At 36.0% G+C, this 21742-nt stretch overlaps 1 protein-coding gene across 1 annotated transcript in view; it reads left to right on the top strand.

Moving 5' to 3' along the window:
* The window catches only part of GPC5 (glypican 5), a 1350080-nt gene that overhangs the window by 297801 nt on the left and 1030537 nt on the right, over window positions 1–21742 (top strand). Inside the window, exon 4 of the mRNA XM_041730895.1 lies at window positions 1945–2078. Coding sequence (XP_041586829.1) covers window positions 1945–2078 — 134 coding nt within the window. The remainder of the gene's footprint in view (window positions 1–1944; window positions 2079–21742) is intronic.

Raw genomic sequence — 21742 nt, 5'->3', positions numbered from 1 at the left:
AGTGGTCTTCCACACAGTGGTCTTTCCTGTTGTCAACTCTTCACCCTCCTTCAGGTGTCTGCAACACCATGTTAGTCCTTCTTTTTGGGCACATCCACAACTTGCATTTTGATATTTGAGAATAATTTTTTTTCTCTTTCTTCCTAAATTGTCAGCTCTTTTAGGAGAAAATTCAGTTTCTCATTTTTTCTCCCTTCTAACCTTTCATACATGTTCTTTGCAAATATTAGAAGCAAAATATGGGTTAAATAAACAAATTAGTGTATAATTCCTTGAATGCTCATTGCATGTAAAACCGAAGAAATTGATAACTTTAAGGGAACTTTGGAATAATTTATTCTAACATCTTTATCTTACATATAAGGGAATCAAATTCAAAGAAATTTTGCTATCGTCTTCAAGATCTCAGTGCTTAACACAGAAAAAAAATTAGGACAAGAGCCAAAGTCTCCTGATTCCTAGGCAATGCTTTTATCTATTTGAGTAAGATTTTATATATTTTATATATTTGCGATTATAATACTCTATAACTCTGTAAGGTATCATGTGAGTCTTTTTTATGCTTTACATGGTAATATGTCCAATTAATTACTTAATTTTTCAATGATAGTTATGTAAACTATACAAAGATCTTTGCTAGATGAGTTTTTTAATGAATTTTTAATTTGGATAATTATTTTTAAAAATAACTATACTAACACTTTCAAAATATAGGAAGAAGATAAAGAACTATTACAAAATGAGATCTTTATACAAACATATCTATTATTATTTCTAAGAAAGGACCTTAAGAAGAAAACCACTCTTAGAACTCATTTAGAAAGACTGCGTATTCTTTTTTTTTTCAATTTACCAACATATAACACCCAGTGCTCATCTCATCATGTGCCTTCCTTAATTCCCATCACCCAGTTACCCTATCTCCCCACCCACCTGTCCTTGTGCAACCCTTTGTTTGTTTCCCAGCATTAGGAGTCTCTCATGGTTTGACTTCCTCTCTAATTTTCCCCACTCAATTTTCCTCCTTTCTCTTATGATCCCTTTCACTATTTCTTATTTTCCACATATGATTGAAACCATATGATAATTGTCTTCCTCCAATTGAGTTATTTCACTCAGCACAATACCCTCCAGTTCCATCCACATCGATGTAAATGGTAGATATTTATCCTTTCTGATGGCTGAGTAATATTCCATTGGATATATATATATACCACATTTTCTTTATCCATTCGTCTGTCATAGGACATCATGGCTCCTTCCTCAGTTGGCTATTGTGGACATTGCTGCTATGAACATTGGGGTGTAGGTGTCCTATCATTTCACTACATCTGTATCTTTGGGACAAATATGCATAGTGCAATTGCTGGGTTTTTGGGTAGTTCTATTTTTAAGGAAAATAGAGGAACCTCTTGAGGAACCTCTACACTGTTTTCCAGAGTGGCTACACGAGCTTGCATTCCCACCAACAGTGCAAAAGAGTTCCCCTTCCTCCACATCCTCACCATTTGTTGTTTCCTCAGACCACATATTTAATAGCAAATTACTTCATTTAAAATATCAATACAATTATATGATTATAATTGTCATAAATTGAATGTAAACCATAAATAATATCTATCTTGGTTAAGTAATCTTATTTATAGAAGCAAGCAAGTTTATTAATATAGTTCTCTGATTCTGCATATATATTTTCTTCATGTGTTCTGCATATGTATACATGCAAAATGTATAAATATGCATAGTATCAACTTATCATGGTTGACATTTTATATAGATAATTTAATTCCCCTTCTGAAAAATTGAAAAACATTCTATGCCTTAAAAGTTAGTATTGAGGTATAAGTAAAAACATGCCATTGTTTCAGATTTGAGCAAACATTATATTCTCAGGTAGAATGGAGGATGGTTTCTAACTGTTTTTTATTATTTTCTATTTGAAAGGTCAGTAAGATTTGTGGCCGTCCAATCAGAACACCTACACAAAGCCCCCGTTGTTCTTTTGATGGAAGCAAAGAGAAGCATGGGATGAAGATCTCTCCTAGGAATGATGAAGAGACACTTGCCAACGGAAGAAAGTAAGACATTTGTTTTACAACCAGAAAGAGAAGAGAAAGTAAGCCATTAATTTTCAACAGAATAGAATGTATTCAATTAAGTAGAACAAAATACACTATTGAAGAAAAAAAGATTACTATTAATTATTTTTAAAATTCATTGATTGCTCCTATTCACTTAATTAGGAATATAAGTGCAACTTATGAGACCAATTAATAAGCTTTTTGTGATAAGAGACACTTGCTATAATACAATATGGCAGGCAATAGGCACATATGGTCATTATGCACTTAAAATATGGCTGCGTACAATGTTGTACAGCAGATCTCTAGGACTTACTTGATCTTACTTAACTGAAACTTTATGGGCATTAATTAATACTTCTCTATTTCCCTCTCCCTGTGAACAACAATAAAATATTGTACCCTTCACATTTTAAGATGTTAGATCTTACTGTAATAAAATAAAAAATAGTTTAAAATATGGCTATTGTGACTGATGATTGAATTTTTAATTTTAATTAATTTTAGCCTAAATTCTACATATAGCTACTGTATTGGACAATGAAGACAGAATATTCACATAAATGATGAAATCAGTATTACTGTATGCTAAGCATCTGTTAGAAAATGGTTATATAAGAAGTTTCTCTTTTATCTGGAATACTGAAAATGGCTATTTGTTGATTCCAAATGATAAGCATTGAATGGCTTGCTTCTATAACTCACATTTCTACCACTCTTCCCATCCTTGTTTCACATGTTAAATTAAAGCCTTCATTAATATCTCTGCTTGATAACTGGCAGTCATACTGAAAAACTCTTAAAACTGAAGGAAGCTATTATTTTATTTATTTTTGTGTTCTGTTGACCAGTGTATGTTCTGGCAAATACTAGATTCTCAGTGGGTGTTTTTGAATTGAATTGAAATTCAGAATTCTATATTCATTTATTAACTCAAATAGTTATTTCTAATAATACTTTATGGTAAATTCAGTATGTTACATAGCTTTACTCTCTATAATGTAAAATCTATTTCTTTCCTTTTGGGACAGTGTTCCTAATTGCCTCATTCTCTTCTCAGATGGACTATAATTTGGAATAAAGATCTGGGCTATTGCTGGCTATTCACTGCAGCTCAAAAGAATTAGCACTTTGTTTGCATGTAAAGTAGCTGTTCTTTTTTCCTCTAAACATCTATAATGATCAGCAGTCTTTTCTCGTATTTGAGAAATTAATGTGCTTTGGCTAGTGTAGAGCATATAGTGGCGGGGTATAGTATAAAGTGGTTCTTATAATAAAACCTAGCTAAGGAAGATCTTAAGTTCTTAAAGGTCATGTTTGTTTCACCACCAGAACAACTCAGTTGTTGGAAAGACAAAGCAAAACCCAACAACACGTGTTAAACGCCTCAGGAACAATGGGGGGCTCATGTGAATAGCTAATTTTGTAAGTATCTGTCCAGCCACCAAATTGACCTCCTTGTTGCCAATCTTGCAAACTCATGTATTTCTATGTCACTAACCAGCCAGCCACCACTAGCCATTGCCCAATGAACCAGAGTAAGTGTGTCACAGACCATTTTCATGCCACACAAAGTGAACAACCAGAGCTATTATACATGAGGCCACTTATGCAATTTATTCCTACACATTTTTTATTGCCACTCCTAAATGGAACTTAAATGCTATTCCAGTATACTTCTGCTTAATACCTACATACATAAGTATTACATATAATGCAGACCTATCCATAAACTACTCCTACATTTTATTTATTTTTCTGTATCCATAAACTAGACCTGAATTTTATTTATCCTTCATCACTGATAATTCCCCATGAGGTCATAAATTTCAAATGAAATAGCTGGGGAAATGTAGCAGAGTAGGTGCTGAGTGAGTTTGAGCTACTTTCTGCATTTTACCTGTTCTTTTTCCACCCACTTGAGCCTGATTTTCAATAGATCAGCTTCCACTTGATGATATATTGCTTCTATATAAGCCTGATCTCATAGCCTGTCAGATCAGATAGCAGTTAGTTCATCGTGGGCATCTCAGATTGCAGTGTCACTTGCTATCTCATGGTCAATTGTGTAGTTTCTTTTTTTTTTTAAGATTTTCTTTATTTATCCATGAGAGACACACAGAGAGGCAGATACATAGGCAGAGTCCCTCAGGGAGCCTGATGTGGGACTCAATCCCTGAACTCCAGGATCAGGCCCTGAGCCAAAAGCAGAGCTCAACTGCTGAGCCATCCAGGCATCCTGAGTGTGTAGTTTCTGACAGAGCCCATTTGCAAACCAACCAACCCAACCAACCCAACCAACCAACCAACCAACCAACCAACCAACCAAGCAAAAACAGTGTTCAGCAAAAGCAGGCATGACTTTAGCTCAAAATCCTTGATGTCCATACTATTATTCTTCTAACAGGACTTTCCAGAATCTCTGTAGAGCATCTTCATTTGCTACTTGGACTTGAGGCAGCACTGAATGGATGAACTGGGTCAATCTGGACTGAACATCAGAACAGTTTGTGAAACACCAACCTACAGACTTTTCTTTCCCATATAAAAGCTCCTTGGGGCTATTTTATAAATGGGTTATAGCAACACACTTAAGTGTGTATTGTGTTTTCTCTAATATGCAAAAGGACCTAAAAAGCATTGTGCCTCCTCCTGAGTACTAGATCATCATAATGCAGAAATTTGCCCTTTACATTAGAAGAATATCCCAATAAGATCAGACTACTGGACATTTACAAACCCAGCTGAACTGTCAGGCCCTTGAAATGTCAATATTTTTTCCCACCAGAGGCATGCACATGTCTACTGAGGCAACTAGGATGATGTGATCAATATTTTATTATCAGCATGGAGTCCTGTAGGATGTCCAAATGATCAAGGCTCCTGTCTGTCATGGAGTGGGAGAATTGCCCTGAGGTCTATCAGTGAAGACATTCTTACCAGCTGAAAGTGAAATATTTCTAATTATCCTTACTAATTGATAAAGAGAGAAAAAAGGATTTGCCAAATTGTTAGCTAGATAGCAGGTGGCAGTACATGTTTTGATTTGCTCTAGCAGATACCACATACAAAGGAAGATATAATTGGAGTCATCCTCTGACTCGGGTTATGATAATCCAAAACATTCTCCAAGCCTACCTCAGTGTACACAGACCAGCCAAGCAAATGAGGTGAATATTGAATAGACAGATTCAGACAAAGATATGTTTATAATACTATATATGGCTACTTTTCTGAACTCTATTCTAATGGATGGTCTGTTGATGAGATTGGATTTTCTATGTGAACAATCATGTGGTACACTGGTACAAGCATTCTAGCAAGAACTTTGCTGTACTTTGTAAAACTCATTTAGTCTATGCACTTGCCTGCTTTCTTAGGATGTATCTCAAGAAACTCTTACTCATATTCACAAGGAGAATTCTTAAGTATCTGTGGTGGCTGAGAGTTAGAGGCATGTTATATGACCATAATAAGAAAAATGGAAAAATAAAATATATTACTATGGACCATTAGGAGTTAGAAGGAGAGAAAGTATTTTCAGGCATCAAAAAATATGATTAAAGAGAAAAAAAAGTATTAAACAGAATGAGAATACTGCAATACCATTTTTATAAATTAAAAAACAAAAATGTAAAAATCAGTATATATTTTTCAAGGAAGAGATATGGCAAAGTACTTATATTAAACATGTAAGACTAAAAAAAACAAAATAAATAAACATGTAAGACTGAGTATTTGTTTATTTATTATTTTTTTAAGACTGAGTATTTATAAAAAAATTCTATTTCAATAATAAGTTATGATAGTATGCCAGGGATTGAGGAGTATGTTTAGCTCTCTGTATCTTGGAAAATATATGTGTGTGTTTATCTTTGCATACCTATAAATAAACATACATATATACCCTATTATTTTAAACTTTAGATGAAAAGTGTTTTTTTAATATCCTCTTTTCCTAGTAGAAAAATAGTTAAAACTCCTTCAGTCAAAATTTTCATGAGAGGTAATGATACTAAATTTTTAAATAATCTTTTTTTTTTGCCATTTCACATGCATAATTTTTCATTATGATGATAGTAGATACAGTGATTATTCAGATAGAGATAAAATGTAATTTTCTGAAGAGAGCTGTTGACTTGGGACTTCCTGCTGTAACTCAATAAATAGAACTAAATGGGGCAGCCTGGGTGGCTCAGCGGTTTAGCAACGCCTTCAGCCCAGGGCGTGATCCTGGAGACCCAGGATCGAGTCCAACGTCAGGCTCCCTGCATAAAGCCTGCTTCTCCCTCTGCCTCTCTCTCTCTCTCTCTCTCTCTGTCTCTCATAAATAAATAAATAAATAAATAAATATCTTAAAAAAATAATTAGAACAAAATGAAAGTTTACTGTAAAAAAAAAAAAATAGATGAGGAAAAAATGAGTTTCCAGTCAGGCCATCCAAATCATTGACTACTATTTTGTGCAATTCATAAAATAGTAAAGTTAGAAAAAATTAACATCTTCTGAGTTAGTTTTTATAAGTTGGCATTGTATCCATGGCAGTGTTTCTTAGGTTTTCTTTATTTACCTTGGGCAATTCCCATGAGAATGTCTCTAATAGAAACTACTATTGGTAAATTTAAACCAATTTAAAACTATTAAAAAAAAAAGCAATGAAACAACATAAATCCACACCAATTTCTCTAAATATAATTGCTCTAGTAGCTGAAAAATAGAAATTATAAAATGCATCAGTTGTTTTGCCAATGTAAATGAAGATATAAACTGTTCTATGTTTAACAATTTAAATTTCATCTTAACATATAAATAAGTCATAGTCTTTTAAAATTATATTGGCATAGTTTACTTCAGTTAGTTTCATCAGGGGTACCTGGGTGGCACAGTCAGTTAAGCCTCCAATTCTTGATTTCAGCTCAGGTCATGATCACAGGGTGGTGAGTTTGAGTCCTGGGTTGGGCTCTATGCTCAGCAGGCTCTATGCTCCTGCTCTTGCTTTGCTCTCTCTTCCTAAAAATGAATAAATAAATCTTTGGACTTAATTTCTTTTGTGGTATATCTTATAAAAAATGTTATTTAAAATTTATTTATTTATGTTAGTAATCTCTACACCCTCTTGTAGCCATCAGTTTGTTCTCTATAGTTAAAACTCTATTTCTTCATTTGTCTTTCTCTCTTTTTTCCCCCTTTTGTTCATTTGTTTTGTTTCTTAAATTCCACGTATAAGTGAAATCATATGATATTTGTCATTCTCTTACTGGCTTATTTCATTTAGCATTATACTCTCTAATTCTATTCTTGTTGTTAAAAATGGCAAGATTTCACTTTTTGTGGCTGAATCATATATATATGATGGAATATGTATATATATACACACACACAAACTTATACACGCACCACATATTTTTTATCCATTCACCAATCAATGGATAATGTAAGAACTTTAAAAATGTTTCATTCCATTATTCTTTTCTTTTTTTTTAAGATTTTATTTATTTATTCATGAGAGACACAAAGAGAGAAGCAGAGACACAGGCAGAGGGAGAAGCAGGCTCCATGCAGGGAGCCCGATGTGGGACTCGATCCCGGGACTCCAAGGTCACAACCTGAGCCCAAGGCAGATGCTCAACCACTGAGCCACTCTAGCATCCTCATTAACCTTATGTTCCATAACTCTATTTCTAAAAATACCCTACTTCTAACAACATTTTAACAACTTCTGAGATATTGTTTTTAAATAGTCAATATTTACTTATATAATAACTCATTTTATTCTTTCTGGTGCTTTTGTAATTCCATGTGTCCATCTAAAATCATTTTATTTTATTTAGCCTTAGTATATTTTTCATTGCTTATTACTGGTGATGAATTCTCTCAGCTTTTATGTAAACACATCTTCATTTTTTAAGAATATTGTTATGAGGTCCAGAATTCTAGGTTGTTGCCAGCTATCATTTTTAAAAATATAAATGTCCATAATTAAGTTCGTGACATGACATTGTAAGTCATATGGGAGGTTTAATGGAAATATTTCACTGGAGAGGTGACTACAGTGGTAGATGCTGCTGGCACCCTAGTCACATCCCTTTTCCTGTCCATTTTACCTGCCTCATGGCTGATCTCTCCTTGCTGATATAATGCACAGCTGCCCTATTCTCTGGGGAATTGCACTCAACAAATTGGAGCCATCTATATTCATTATCTATTGCTATTTAACAAGTCATTCCAAAACATAGCAACTTAAAGCAACAACGAGCATTTATTATGCAATTTTCTGTGGGTGGGGAATTTGGGAGCTGCTTGGCTGTAGGGTTTGGGCTCTGGTCTCTTAGGGTGATTGTTGTCAAGGCCAGGAGAGGCTGCAATCCTCTGAAGGCTTGAGTGGGACTGGATATCATCTTCCAAGATGGCACACTTAAAGGGCAGTTGGCAGGAGGCCTCACTTTCTTGTCACAGTGGCTTCAGTAGCATCCTTTCCTCAAGACAATCTGAGAGAGAGAGAAAGGCAGAGGCTGCAGTGTTTTTATGATCTAGCCTTGGAAGTCCCCACTGTCATTTCTGCAATATCCTACATGTTACACAATCAGTTCTATGCCATGTGGAGGAGGACTACCCGCCATCTCATTCACCTGAAAGAGGGGGTTAACCTCCCACCTGCCTCATCCCCCTTGGTTGAGGCTCATAAGCAGTACCCGACTGACATGGAAGATCAAAGGTTTACTCTCATTCAACGTGATGGGGCCAGATATGTGATGCAGTTCATGCTTCCACCTTCCTGTGCAATCTGGCTGCAGCTGAGACCACAACCCGACTTACCTTCTCCCTGCCCACTCTATCCTACTTCCCTCACTACCTTTCTCTTAAGAGCACTACCTCAATGAATCATCTGCATCCGAATTCCTGTCTGAGATACTGCCTCTGGAGAATCTGACCTAGTCTGAAAAAAGTACCTAAAACAGCTGTAGAATAAACATAAGCAAAGGCAGAAAGTATAGTATCTTATCCTAAATATAGACATTTCTCTATAAATTCCCAAGTTTACAACTCCCTTGTACATTTTCTTTCTCTCCCTTCCTCCTTTGTATTCACTTCAAAAGAGGACCCTCCTGTTTAATGCCTTATCTTGTTCTTGCTCTATTTCTAGCATTTGAAGAAAGATGTCCAAATGTGTCCTTGGGTCTAAGAGTTGTGCTAAGCCTGAAGTATAGAGTATGTCAGTCTTCTAGCTTGGAAGGAGGGAAGTGAAACCATGGCATTGGATTATTTTGATTATATTTTGGAAATGTGATTGTACTAGTTCAGTCTCCCCTGCTTTTTTCTGTTTATGTAAGAATGCTAATAATGAGCTGATTTGAGACTTTGAGTTATTGATACATACCAGTTACAAAGGTCCGCCGAAAGTTGAAGAAGTCAAGGAAGAGCCACGGCTCCTTTAAACATCTAGAAAAGCATCACTATGTAGTCTTTTTGGGCAGAAACCAAATCAGCACAGCTGTAAAGGACACCGCACTTATGTAGCTGTCTAAACCAGCCCAGGCAGTGATTTCCCTGTGGCAGTTCCTGCTCTCTGCTTGATTTCTTGAAGTTAGCTGGTAAAAATAAGCTATTAGCAAGCTTAAATCGGTGATAATTAGCGGTACATTATTATTTCAAAGTGGTGTGGCTGTGCCAATTAAGTGGGTAATTAGGAAAACCCCAGGACAATAAATTAAGACAGAGTCTCAACACCAGTGCCCCATCTGTTCTGCAGCAAGCATTCCAATTAGCCAAACCTCTCATTTAAGAATGCACCAATTAAGGGGATTGGCTGCATGCATGGCTGTGCATTGGGGTAATAGAGACCGTCCTAGATGCTTAGTAAAAATAAAATATTTTTGATATAGGAGAGGATTTGGATGTGAAGGTGGGGAAAGGAGAAATTTTTGGAAATACGGGATTTTTAATGTTGTAGACAAAATGTAATTTAAATTGTTTTATGAGTTTTGTTTTTCTGAAATTTTTTTTAGAACTTAATGGAATATTGTATCATCAGGCAGCTCCATTTTATTCTAATGTACTTATTAAATCTTGATTTGAGTAGGAATTTTACAGCTTGAACATGAACAATTTTATTTATTGAGAATGGGAACGAAAAAGGACACTTGAAATTGCTCAGTTGAAAGAGGGGAATGAGTCAGGGCATGTCCTGTTTCAGGATGTGTCTATCCATGAAAGCAAATTAATTTTTACCCTGTACATTGCAAAAGAACATAGTGTAGTGATTAAAATAATTACTTAGGCAGAGGAAAAACTTTTAAACACAATCTGAGTGAAGAACACAATATTATTTCAGATTATTGCCAAGATAGCTGGAATAGGTTCATATTACATAAGGATCAGTTAGCATAAAATACATAAATTTATATCTACTTAGTCAAACCTGATTTAGCACAACACTTTCTTAGTGACACTAAAATTAATTAATGTTTAAAATTCTTGATGTGTGTGTTTGGGGTATGTGTTTACGTGGTTAAATCAGTATTGACACCCTGGGCTTAATGATGAATTGTGTGTATATAAACTATATGGATGAAAATATCCATAGGTCAGGAAAAAGTCAACTCAGAGAAAAATTTAATATCATTTATAGGACTGGAGAAAGCAATTTCCAATCTATTTCCTAAAAGGAAGTTAGTGCTTCTTTGAGGTGCCATTATTATTGATTACCTGTAAGTTTAATTTACTAAAATAAAAGTCATGTTCCCTTCAATGAGAACATTTCTGGTTAATTTAAAACAGTGCTTGGTGAGTGGTGGGAGCGAAGGTACCCCAGGCAGGGAAGGCCAAGGCAAGGCTTTGGACAGGGGGCAAGAGGCCAGGCCAGAGCAAGGCTGAGGAAAGCGTTGCTCCCAGGCAGGCCAGTGTCAAGACCTGTGTGAATAATGAAAAGCAGGACCCCAGGGGGTCAAAAACCAGGCACACAGGAAGAAGGAATGCCAGAAGGCAGAACAAACATATGGCAAAAGTTTAGGCTAGTGGTGCTTAACCTTTGCAGGTCACGTATCCCACTGAGAATCTGCTAAAAACTTCCCAGAAAAAGAAAGTTCATAAACAAATACATGCAAAATTGTGTTGCATTGAAAAGCAATTTGCTCCAGCTAAAATTAATATTAAAAATAAAACCTTTAAAGATGAGGTTTGATCTTATTTTGTAGATGTTCATGGAAAAATTAGTGACCATTTCATGACAGATCTGAAACTAAATCCAAACAATGAATGATTAAACTAACAGTAAGCAGTATTTGTACTAAAGGCCTGGACTAGAAGTTGAAATCGTGGTTTAGATGTGGCTATGTGTACGTGTTGGGTATCTAACAGGTACTCTTTTTGTTGTGATGGTAGTAATTATTGAAAATTATAAAAAGCAGATTTGTATAGCTATCACTGGCTGCAATTAGAACTCACAACTTATTTGCTTAGATGGACATAGTTTTACAACAGGGATTGTGAGATTTGTTCTAAACTCTTCGAAGTTATGTCGATGGTCCTGAATAATGCCTTGGTCCTGAAGTTAATTTGCAACATCTGTCATATTGGGGGCCTCAACTTTAAGATAATGTGAGTAGAAATAAGTCTCCTCAGATTTCTCACTACAAAAAGAATAAAAATATACATATTTTTCCTCAACCATAGGAAGAATGACCTTAAAATTCGACAGTTCTCAAACTGATTCTCCAAAAACCTATTTCCCGGTAGCGGCTTTGCCTAATGAGCTAGCTTTTCAGTGGTGTTTATCATTGTGACTCTAAGGTTATTCTATTTATATGGCTCAAAATATCTCCCGACCAAGAAAACCAAACTGTGAATGAAATTATCCCTGTCTGTTCTACCTGAGAATATGTTTTCTTTCTTTTTTCCTCCTTAAAAAAAGTGAAAAACTTCTATCTTTTTGCATTTGGAAAGTCAGTAAACATATGCAGAGTTGAAAAAAACTTCAAATTCAGTTCTCATTTTTTTCTCCACTCAAGTTTTGAAGAGGTAAGGAAGATTTAAAGCCATGTCATACTGAAATTGATGATTTTTGTAGGAGTGTATGAAAACAATTCCAGAATTTTTAGCAGAATCTATGGGACCTAAATCAGGATGACAAGTGAGGCTCATTTCTTTTACTAAAGTAGCAGAATTCATTGTATGTAGAAGCATCATGGGTTCTCAGTCTACAACAGGAGTACTAAACACTTTCTTCCACTCGGTTTGCACAGCAAAGAACATTCCCACCAGTTTAAATCTATCAGTGACATTGGCAGTGTCTAAATGATGAATATAGATAATATGAGAAAATAGGGAACAGGATCTTTATATTTTTATCCCATTGCATGTTTAAGGTAAATGACAGAGCTGTCAATTCCTCCACAATTGTCCTCAAAACAGGAGAAATGTGTTTCTAGGGTGGATTATATCATTTGATGGAGGCACTATTTTTACTTTGTTGGTTTTGTTTTTGTTTTTCATCTTCAGTCCAAGACACAAATGTATATCAACCACTTCCAGGGCACACCATGATCTCCAGAATCATATGTGGAACTTTTTGCTTGGAAAAGCAACTGAATGAAAGTTAAAAGGTAGTTTCAGGATGATTGTTTTCATTTAGGTTTATAATATAGGCTTTCAAATTAAGGTTTCCTCTCAAAAATATGCTTTATTCTGTTTGATAACTTTGAAGATCAAGAGGTCTAAGTTGTTCCTTTTGCTGTGTTGATTTTACCCTCTGCAGCAAGAATCCTGTTAGACATGTGAACTTCGACTTTGGGGTCCCACAAATTGAGTAAATTCGAAGGATTTGTCATCTTCACTGTATTTGGTTTGTCTAATTTTCTGATGTAAGCTAAGCCTTATACAAACAAACAGATGTATGAATGATCATGATGGAAGTATTATTATCATTCCCATCACATGGACAATATTTTAGATATCCTACTTGAGAAAAGGTAATTATACATGACTCAGTCACTAATATTCTGTGCCACCCAAAATAGCACTTGGGTTACATGTCACATTCAAGAGCAATTTCTTTCTAGAATGAAGATTACCAGAAGAATAGGAACAAAAATGAAGACAAAAGTAACTCATTTTCTCTGAGCCCTTTTAGTTATAGATTTTGATGACCTTAAAGCCCATATTTATCCCAGAGTTCAGGAACACAAGTATTTACACTGAGAGACACACAAAAACCAAAGATGTAAGCAAGAGCAATGTATTCCAGACATATATTGTCCATCAATCAGTTGGGTTAGTGGATAGCAGTGACCAGGAATAGGTGATTGAAATCACAAAATGAAGAACACACACACACACACACACACACACACACACAAAGCAAGCATGAGGAAGAAGCCCATTTATTGGCAGACTATTAAAGGGAAAGGTTTTTTTATTAGTTTTCTGCTCATGTTGAGAGAGGAAAATATTGTACAAAATATGTTCTTACATACTCCAAGTCAGGGAGTTTATAGTTAAAATGTTAATAACCACAGAAAATATTTTACTACAAGAGAGAGTGACATTCAAGATTTGACCTAAAATGCTGAATCTCAAGATATAGGCACTCATTTATGATTCTTGATATTAAGGAAGTATACTGGAATCATTAGATTTGCAAATGTCTGATTTAATCTTCTTGTGGGTCTTAACCCAATCATGTCCTAGACATTTTTTTTCTGTTGAAAAATCAATAGCATGCTTCCTGAAACCAGTAGAACTGAACAAATAATTGCCTATTTTTATCAAAATGAACAAAAATTATAAGGTAGGGCAAATTATGTCTCATCTCTTTTGGGCTGGTTGCTCAATTTCCTTAATACTATCTGATTTATTTAAATATTGGACATGTGGCCTTGTGTTTATTTTTGTAAATGAGTTAAGATCTTTGTTTAAAGTCCTTTTTAATGGAGAACAGTCGGTGCTTTTTGAGGTACATTTTTACAACATGGAAAACGAGATGAGAGTTAGTTTTGAAAACCTAGTTTTGACATCAGGTTTAAATCACTCTTTTTAAAGGAGGATGCTTTCAGAAAGGGTGCTTTTTACTGGGACATTAAATGGCAATGTGTTGAGTTTGGAGCATTAGTGAAAAGTGAGGACTGGAGGTGTCTTGTATAGATGGCTCTGACCATCATGCTCAGAACTAGTGTAAAATCACCACCACAGAGCGCAGTGCATTAAACACAGAGACCATGTCAAAAAGAATCCTCTGCAGAGTTATCTGAGGATATTAGCATATCTCCAGGGCTCCTTTCCATATCTTCTTTCCATTCCTTCCCTTGGTGCTCCCAGCCCTCTGCCCATCTTAACCCCTTCCGCTTTGTTGAGAAAGCACAGTAAATATTCTAAGGAAGGGAAATGATGTTGCATGAACAAGAAGACTCCCTACAAGGAGAAAAAAAAAACCCTTCTCTTTGAGAATGGTAGGGATCCTCAGTCAAAGCCTCCATAACAAACAGTGGGTTCAGGTGGGGTTCAGGGAGCACACCCTATGAGTTACTCTTTTAGGAAAAATAGGGTTTTCTTTTCTTTTTAAGCAAATAGGAATGCAATGTGCTTACAACACATTTACATTTGTGATAAACGGTGCCACATATTGCATTGCTTCTCAGTGTCATATTCACCCTTTCCACCCATCTCTCCATGTGTCGCAAAGTCTATGGAAAGGGGCCAGGAAACTAGATTTCAGTTCTCCCTCGAGCCAATCTGTATAAATTTAATTACTTTCAAGCATTTACAGCAAGAGCTGTTATTGCTGTAGAAGAGAAATATAAATATTTTTCTGTTTTGAAGATTATAAAAATATTTTGTCACAAAGAATGACTTGGTTGAGAATAAAATAAACTTATTAAATAGAGATTCAGAAATGCAAGAGAAAATAGTTCTTATCTGGAAATGTGTAATTATATATTTCCTCTGCTGAGCAGGAGACTGACATTTTAAATGTCTACTGTTTGACAAGTGTGGTCAGACATCTCTACAGGCTTGAGCCCGCTCATTAGTGCCACATTAACCTTAACTTTGCCTCAGGCCATTAACTAGCAAACTGCGCATTTGACCTTTGTTCTACAGATATTTTCAAACAGTATGGGAGGCACTGCTTTTAATTTAGGTTCTATGTTATTTGTGGACTGACTTTAGGGATAAAAAAAATCAATACATGTCATTAAATAAAGGAACGTGTAGTCTGAAACATTCCACAGAGAAGTTTCATTTGAAAATAAGATTCTTCTCCAGTACTTTTCCAGGTAATTAGTTTTGGTCAAAATTAGAAATCGTCTCTTTTATACTGTGTTCAATGGGAAACAAGGAGAGGAAGTGACAGTTTATAAATGTTTTAAAATTGAAACAAATTCTGCTAGATAAAGACATGAGATTGGGAGGTGCGCTTGTGAATATAGCTCTGTGTTCAGCAACATTTAATGAAATGAAATGCAAAATCAAATGTAAAATCAGATCCATATGCTTAAGTAAAAACAGCTCCCTAGGAGATCAGCAAAGTTTGAAACATGTGGTTGCCACTCTTTAAGCCACACGTATAAGGAACATATCAGTCTTATTAATTAAAATGTAATTAGGTTAGTGGAATATTTGGAGTTGCTATATTCAGATTATGGAACATAGCTATATTGAAATAAATAAGACAAAGATTCATTAATCTGAATGGGTTCATGATCTATTGACAAGTGCAAAAGCCAACTAAGTGTACATGTGTATAGCTGGGTTCCATTTTTGTTTTGTTTTAAAGATTTTTTTGTTTATTTATTCATGAAAGACATAGAGAGAGAGGCAGAGACACAGGCAGAGGGAGAAGCAGGCTCCTCGTGGGGAACCCAATACAGAACTCGATCCCAGGACCTCAGGATCATGACCTGGGCCGAAGGCAGATGCTGAACCACTGAGCCACCCAAGTGCCTTTTGGTTCCAGTTTTATAAAACCAAATCGTCACTATGTCTCTCTTTATCTCTGTCTATCTGTCTATCTGTTTTTGGTTACATGTTAGAAGTTAGAATGCACACAGAGAAAGGAAGAAAGCATACTAGATTGCTAACATTGGTTACCTCAGGAGGGAGGGATGGACACATTCTGGAGGCACAGATACTAACTTGTGCTTCATGTGCCTTTTATTCATTGTACTAGTAATGAAAAGATACGTTACTTTCATCATTAAAAATGACTAAAGTCAATTATGATGGTCCAGCCAATCAGAAGAGTTGTTCAGTTTTATAGTAGTAACTAGGCATTCCTAGGTCAACCAAACTATAAATGACACTTCAGGGTGAGTTGCCTTTCCTTTCATACTTTCTTTTTTTTATCACGTGATACATCAGGAGACCTTTCTGGCACTGCTGGCCTCAAGGGCATGGGAAGCAATGAAGCAATAACTATGCTGGTCCATGTTTCTCCCTTGCCTTTAGTATGCTCAGGGCAAACAAGGCTGCAAGCTATGAATGATCAATTGTGCTACAGGCTTTTTTCTCCTTACTGTGCTAGCACAGTGGACAAAGCTGCTCATTAGCCAGGGAGCAGAATTTGCCCCATTCCCTGTGTCCTGCACCAGACCTTTCAGACTTGTAGAAATATACAGATGAATCCTGTTTAAACATATTGTCATCTAAGTGCAGATTTTGGCAGAAAGAAGTGATATATATCCATGTTTTCTGGTCTAACAATCTGCCAGTCGTGTTCTTGTTAACACGATTTTTTAAACAGATGGAAATATTCTTATATATAAAGATTCATTCAACTTTGATTTATCAAATATTCAATATCAGCCTGACATGGTGGAGTGATGGCGTGTTTATTCATTAATTATTTAGTTAATTAATTAGTGAGACAAAGATGTCAAGGCCCTACAAATAAATTCCTGAGTAAATAACATCCTCACTTTTCACAAGTTTTTACCTTCTCTGATTTTTGCTTTTCCTTAGTTTGAAAATAAGAGAATTGGACTAACTCATAGGTCCTCAACCCTGGCCACCCATTTGGATCTTATAGAAAGCTTTCAGAAGTACTCAGATCCCACTCCAGACCAATACATCTGAGTGAGGGAGAAATCTAAATATACATATGTTTAAACATTTCCTTGGTGATGACAGTATGTGCTTATAACAGAGAGTCACTGGAGCAGACGATCTCAGTCTTGTTTCTGTTTTTGTTACACAGTCTATCCGTGAGGTATTAATTATGATAGCTATCTTGCAGAGCAGTGTGATTAAATATTATTGTGTCCCTACATATTAATTTCAGTAGTGCGTATTATGGACTCCGACTGAGCCTGTGTAGTCTGGCACAGCTTGTGGTCCTGCTCTTTCGAGTTTTTCATTTTCTAGTGCAGCCACCAGGAAGCTATTTCTCCTCAATCTAGGAAAGGGTCCCCTAATTAAAAGTTTCCCAAGTCAACTGTATCCTGTAAGGGCTTTCAATTATTGTTATCATTTGAAAAACACATTTCTTTTAGAAACTTCTAATTCTGGAAGCTGTTAAAAACTAAGACCACATCTGGGACCAATTCAGTGAGAATTTGAGGGCCTATCGGTACCAAACTGTGATCCAAACCCTGGGGATAGAAAAAAGACATGACTCTTGCCTTTATTGAATGGATCCGCTAGCCATCTGAATTGTTAGGGTTTTAAAATAGGGGAAGTGTTGGCTGAAAAGCCAATTCTTGTTATAACATGGGACATTCAGTGAAAGGAAGATGGGAGGGCAAATCTAGACTCGGATGTCATTTGTTAAACTGTTGCAGGCCCAAATGAGAAATTATTAATTTGTGTATGGCCTTGACATATATATAAGCTTTGAATAGATATTCCGACACAGAATGTTATTCTGTTTTTTAAAAAATACTTTAAATATTTTAAAAATATTTTCTGTTACTCTTATGACTTTTAAGTAAGGTGTCTGAAGTCTAAGGCGAACAACTGACTTAGGTAACATAGCCCCTCAAGGATAATTAGCTGGAACGTTCAGCATCTCCCTACATGTATTATGTTCCTAGTTTTAACTGGAAAGACTCTCATAACTGTAGAAAAATAATTGCATGGATATAGTAACCCTTCTGCAAGTGAAATTTTGAATCATCCAAAAAAAAAAAAAAGAAATTTTGAATCATCCAAAGAATATAATATTTTATTCATTGAGACATTTTATGTAAAACTTGAAAAAGAGGCATGATGGTGTGTAGCAGGCCAAACACTGACCTGGGAACTGAACTATGGATTCTTATAATAGGACCAACATTAATTCACTCTGTGGCAGTAGATAAATCTTTTTTACCTCATTATAGCTACTGGTGCTTTATCCCCTTCATTTCCCAACTCAATTTTTTCTGTATCCAATGTAAATCCCTTGGCCTTCCAATGCAGTTACTTCTTGCAACATTACTCTTAATTCCTGTGACCTAAAATCTTCCAAACACAGAATATAAAGTTCTGAGGCAGGCTCTCCCCTCAAGTTTTTGTCTTCACAAACCAATATTTTATCTTAACTTCCACAGACTTTCTTCAGTCATTTTACTCCTAGAGAATTTGTACTGAAGGTGATCACTCTATTTTCAGTAATTCTTACTCTCTCTTCAAATTTTGTGATTTATCCTTTTTTAATTTTCTTTTTCTATATTTTTATCAATTAAGAAAAACTAAATTATTATATGGTAGCAAACAACCCCAACCTATCATTGGTTCAGGACAAAAAAGAAAAAAAAAAAAAAAATTAAAAAAAAGCATTTTTCTCCACAGCCTATTCACATTGTAGACCAGCAGAGGGCGCTGCTCAAGATACCCTGGCTTTAAGCCTCAGATTGACAAAGCTGCCTCCCTGTGACATATTTCCAGTCATCAGGGAAGAGGGAAACAGAAGCTGGCAAACCACACTGGTTCTTAAAGCTTAAGGTTGGAGGGAACATACATCACTCCTGCATACATTTACTAGAATCCAGAGCAAGTCGCATACTAAAGCTAGCTTCAGAGTGGCTTTGTGCTTGGAATGCCGAGAATTGGGATATTTAAGGACAAGCTATTGAACCACAAACCCTTGTTATCTCCTTCCCTTTCATACACAAATATTTTCAAATCTCTTGCATGTTCATACACACACACACTCTCCTCCCTTAATGTTCGTCTTTGGGACTCTACTTTTCATTTCTCACTTGCTTTACTACTCATCATACTGCAAATCTGAAGTCCGTTACCCTATTCCAGATGCTTTCGTCATTGTATTAGTTTGCTATGGCCACTATAACAAAATACCACAGACCAGATGGCTTGAACAAAAGACATCAATTTTCTCACAGTTCTGGAAGCTAGAAATCCAACATCAAGATGTCGGCAGGTTTGGTTTCTCCTGAGGTTACTCTCTTTGGCTTGCAGATGGCCACCTTCCCCTTGTGCCCTCAGATAGCCTCTCCTCTGTGTGCATGCACTCCTACCATCTCTTCTTATTGTTAGGACACCACTCCTTTTGAACTAGGATCTATCCAGATGACCTCATTTGAGCCTGTTTACTTTTTAAAAGCCTTGTCTCAACACACAGATTTTTGAGGGACCACATATGAAAGACATTTTCATTATTTTAAGTAACCTCTCATAGTGGCATTTTATACTCTGGGTAACCTCTCTAGGTTCAAATTCCCTTATTCTTTAATGTTCACAGCTCTTCTCATTGAAGATTTTCTTCCTTTCTTCATTTCTATCTACTTCTGAGTTCCTTTGACTTTCTCTTACTACTTGTTATTTGCCTGAGAGATTTCATCCACTTTCATGACTTCAGTCACCACCTCTGGAGATAATGACTCCCACATTACACATCCTGTCTCCCGATTCCAAGGTTACATATCCAACAGCAAACATCCATGGTATTCATGGTTCTTGAACCAGTAGTTTCAGCATCATCTGAGTGCTTCTTTGAAAAGTAGAATCTTGGGCTCCACCCCAGAACTATCCAATTGAATCTGCATTTTGCAAGACCCCCAGATGATGTTATATATCGTAAGTCTGAAAGTAACATTCTACTTGATTTCTCTTTTCTGTATGTTCTAAAGAAATCCCAAACCAAACATGTTGAGAGTAGGCTTAATATTAATTAGTTTTAACTCATTCATTAATTTAATTACTGATTTTCTAGCTTTCCATATGCCTTCACAACTGTTTTAAGATCTGTATTAGTGAGCAAAACAAACAAAAAAGTAACCAGAAAGTCCCTGCCTGCCTGAATCTTTTATACTAGAGTGGGAGACAGATAAGAAACAATAAAACATAGTAAGTAAGTACACGACATGCTAGAATAGAAAGTGATATGCACCATGGAAAGATGAAAATATGAGCAAGGGAAGAGCAATCCTAAGTATAGTGTGGAACATTGAAAGAATTATATTTCCCTTCCTTTATTTCTTCTCCTGGTGAATAGCACTGAGATGACCAATAAGGCTGATTACAAACTGGCCTCTTTCTATTTTTTAACTATAATTCCCATAAGCTCACTCCCCACTAGCTAAACTGCTTATGAGACTATGAACACACAATATTCTCTTTCCTCTTTACATTTGCTTATTGTTTTTTGTTGTTGTTTTTGCTTGTGCCTTTTTTTTTTGCATGAAACACTGAAGTAGTATCTTGTTTGTACATATTTCCTGATTCCTTCTCTGTCCTCAAATGTGGCTCCATTAAACTGTGTTATTATTGTAGATTTTCACCAGCAAGTGCATTGTTAGAAGGTAGAGACTGCCTTGTTTAGCTATAGTGCCAACACAGAGCTTGGTACTCAGTAGTGTTTAGTAGTTTGTGACAAGTAACTGATAGCTGCTGGCTTATAAAATGAGTGGAACTCTTCTAGGACACGATTCTTTCTGAGAAAACTCATGCAAAGGCAGGAAGGTGTGTTTGGGGAACAGCAAGTCTTTCATTCTTGTGGAAGCCTAAATAAACTATGGTTTGGATTGCTGCTGAAATGGAGGTGAGAGTGTGCCTTATATGCCTCTCCAAGAAGTTTGGTTTTGATGCTGTCGAGATTAGAGAGCCATTGATGGCTATAAGCAAGTGAGTAACATAGTCTAGGGGATATCAGATTTGAATTTTAAGAGGTGGATTTCTTGGAGGATGAGAGGTATGTCACTCTAGTGCAGTCATTCCAGAGAGATGATAAGGGCTTTAACTAAGGCAATGAGAGTAGCACTGGGAAAGAGGACTAGGAAGGAAAGATGTAAAGCTTTCTCAGTATGATCTATTTATTTTGAAGACACCATTCATCAAGATTGGAGGAGGAGGTTTGAAGTCCACAAGAAATATCAATTCAGTTATATAGTATCAATTTGGAGATTTCAACATTCTAGTCATTTGTGCTAGGCCTCTTCATTCTAGAAGACTCTTTGATTCCAAACAGATGATCATTTATAGTGAACGGAATTCAGGATGAGTCACACACACACCTTTCTATTTATTTTTTAATTTTTAAAATTTTTTTAAAGATTTTATTTATTTATTCATGAGAGACACAGAGAGAGAGAGACAGAGGCAGAGACACAGGCAGAGGGAGAAGCAGGCTCCATGCAGGGAGCCTGATGTGGGACTCAATCCTGGGACTCCAGGATCATGCTGTGGGCTGAAGGCAGGTGCTAAACTGCTGAGCCACCTAGGGATCCCCC

Source organism: Vulpes lagopus, chromosome 16, assembly GCF_018345385.1.
Source record: "Vulpes lagopus strain Blue_001 chromosome 16, ASM1834538v1, whole genome shotgun sequence".
NCBI classification, from domain to species: Eukaryota; Metazoa; Chordata; class Mammalia; order Carnivora; family Canidae; genus Vulpes; species Vulpes lagopus.
The sequence above is the reverse complement of the archived record's forward strand: the minus strand, read 5'-3'. Positions and strand labels throughout refer to the sequence as shown.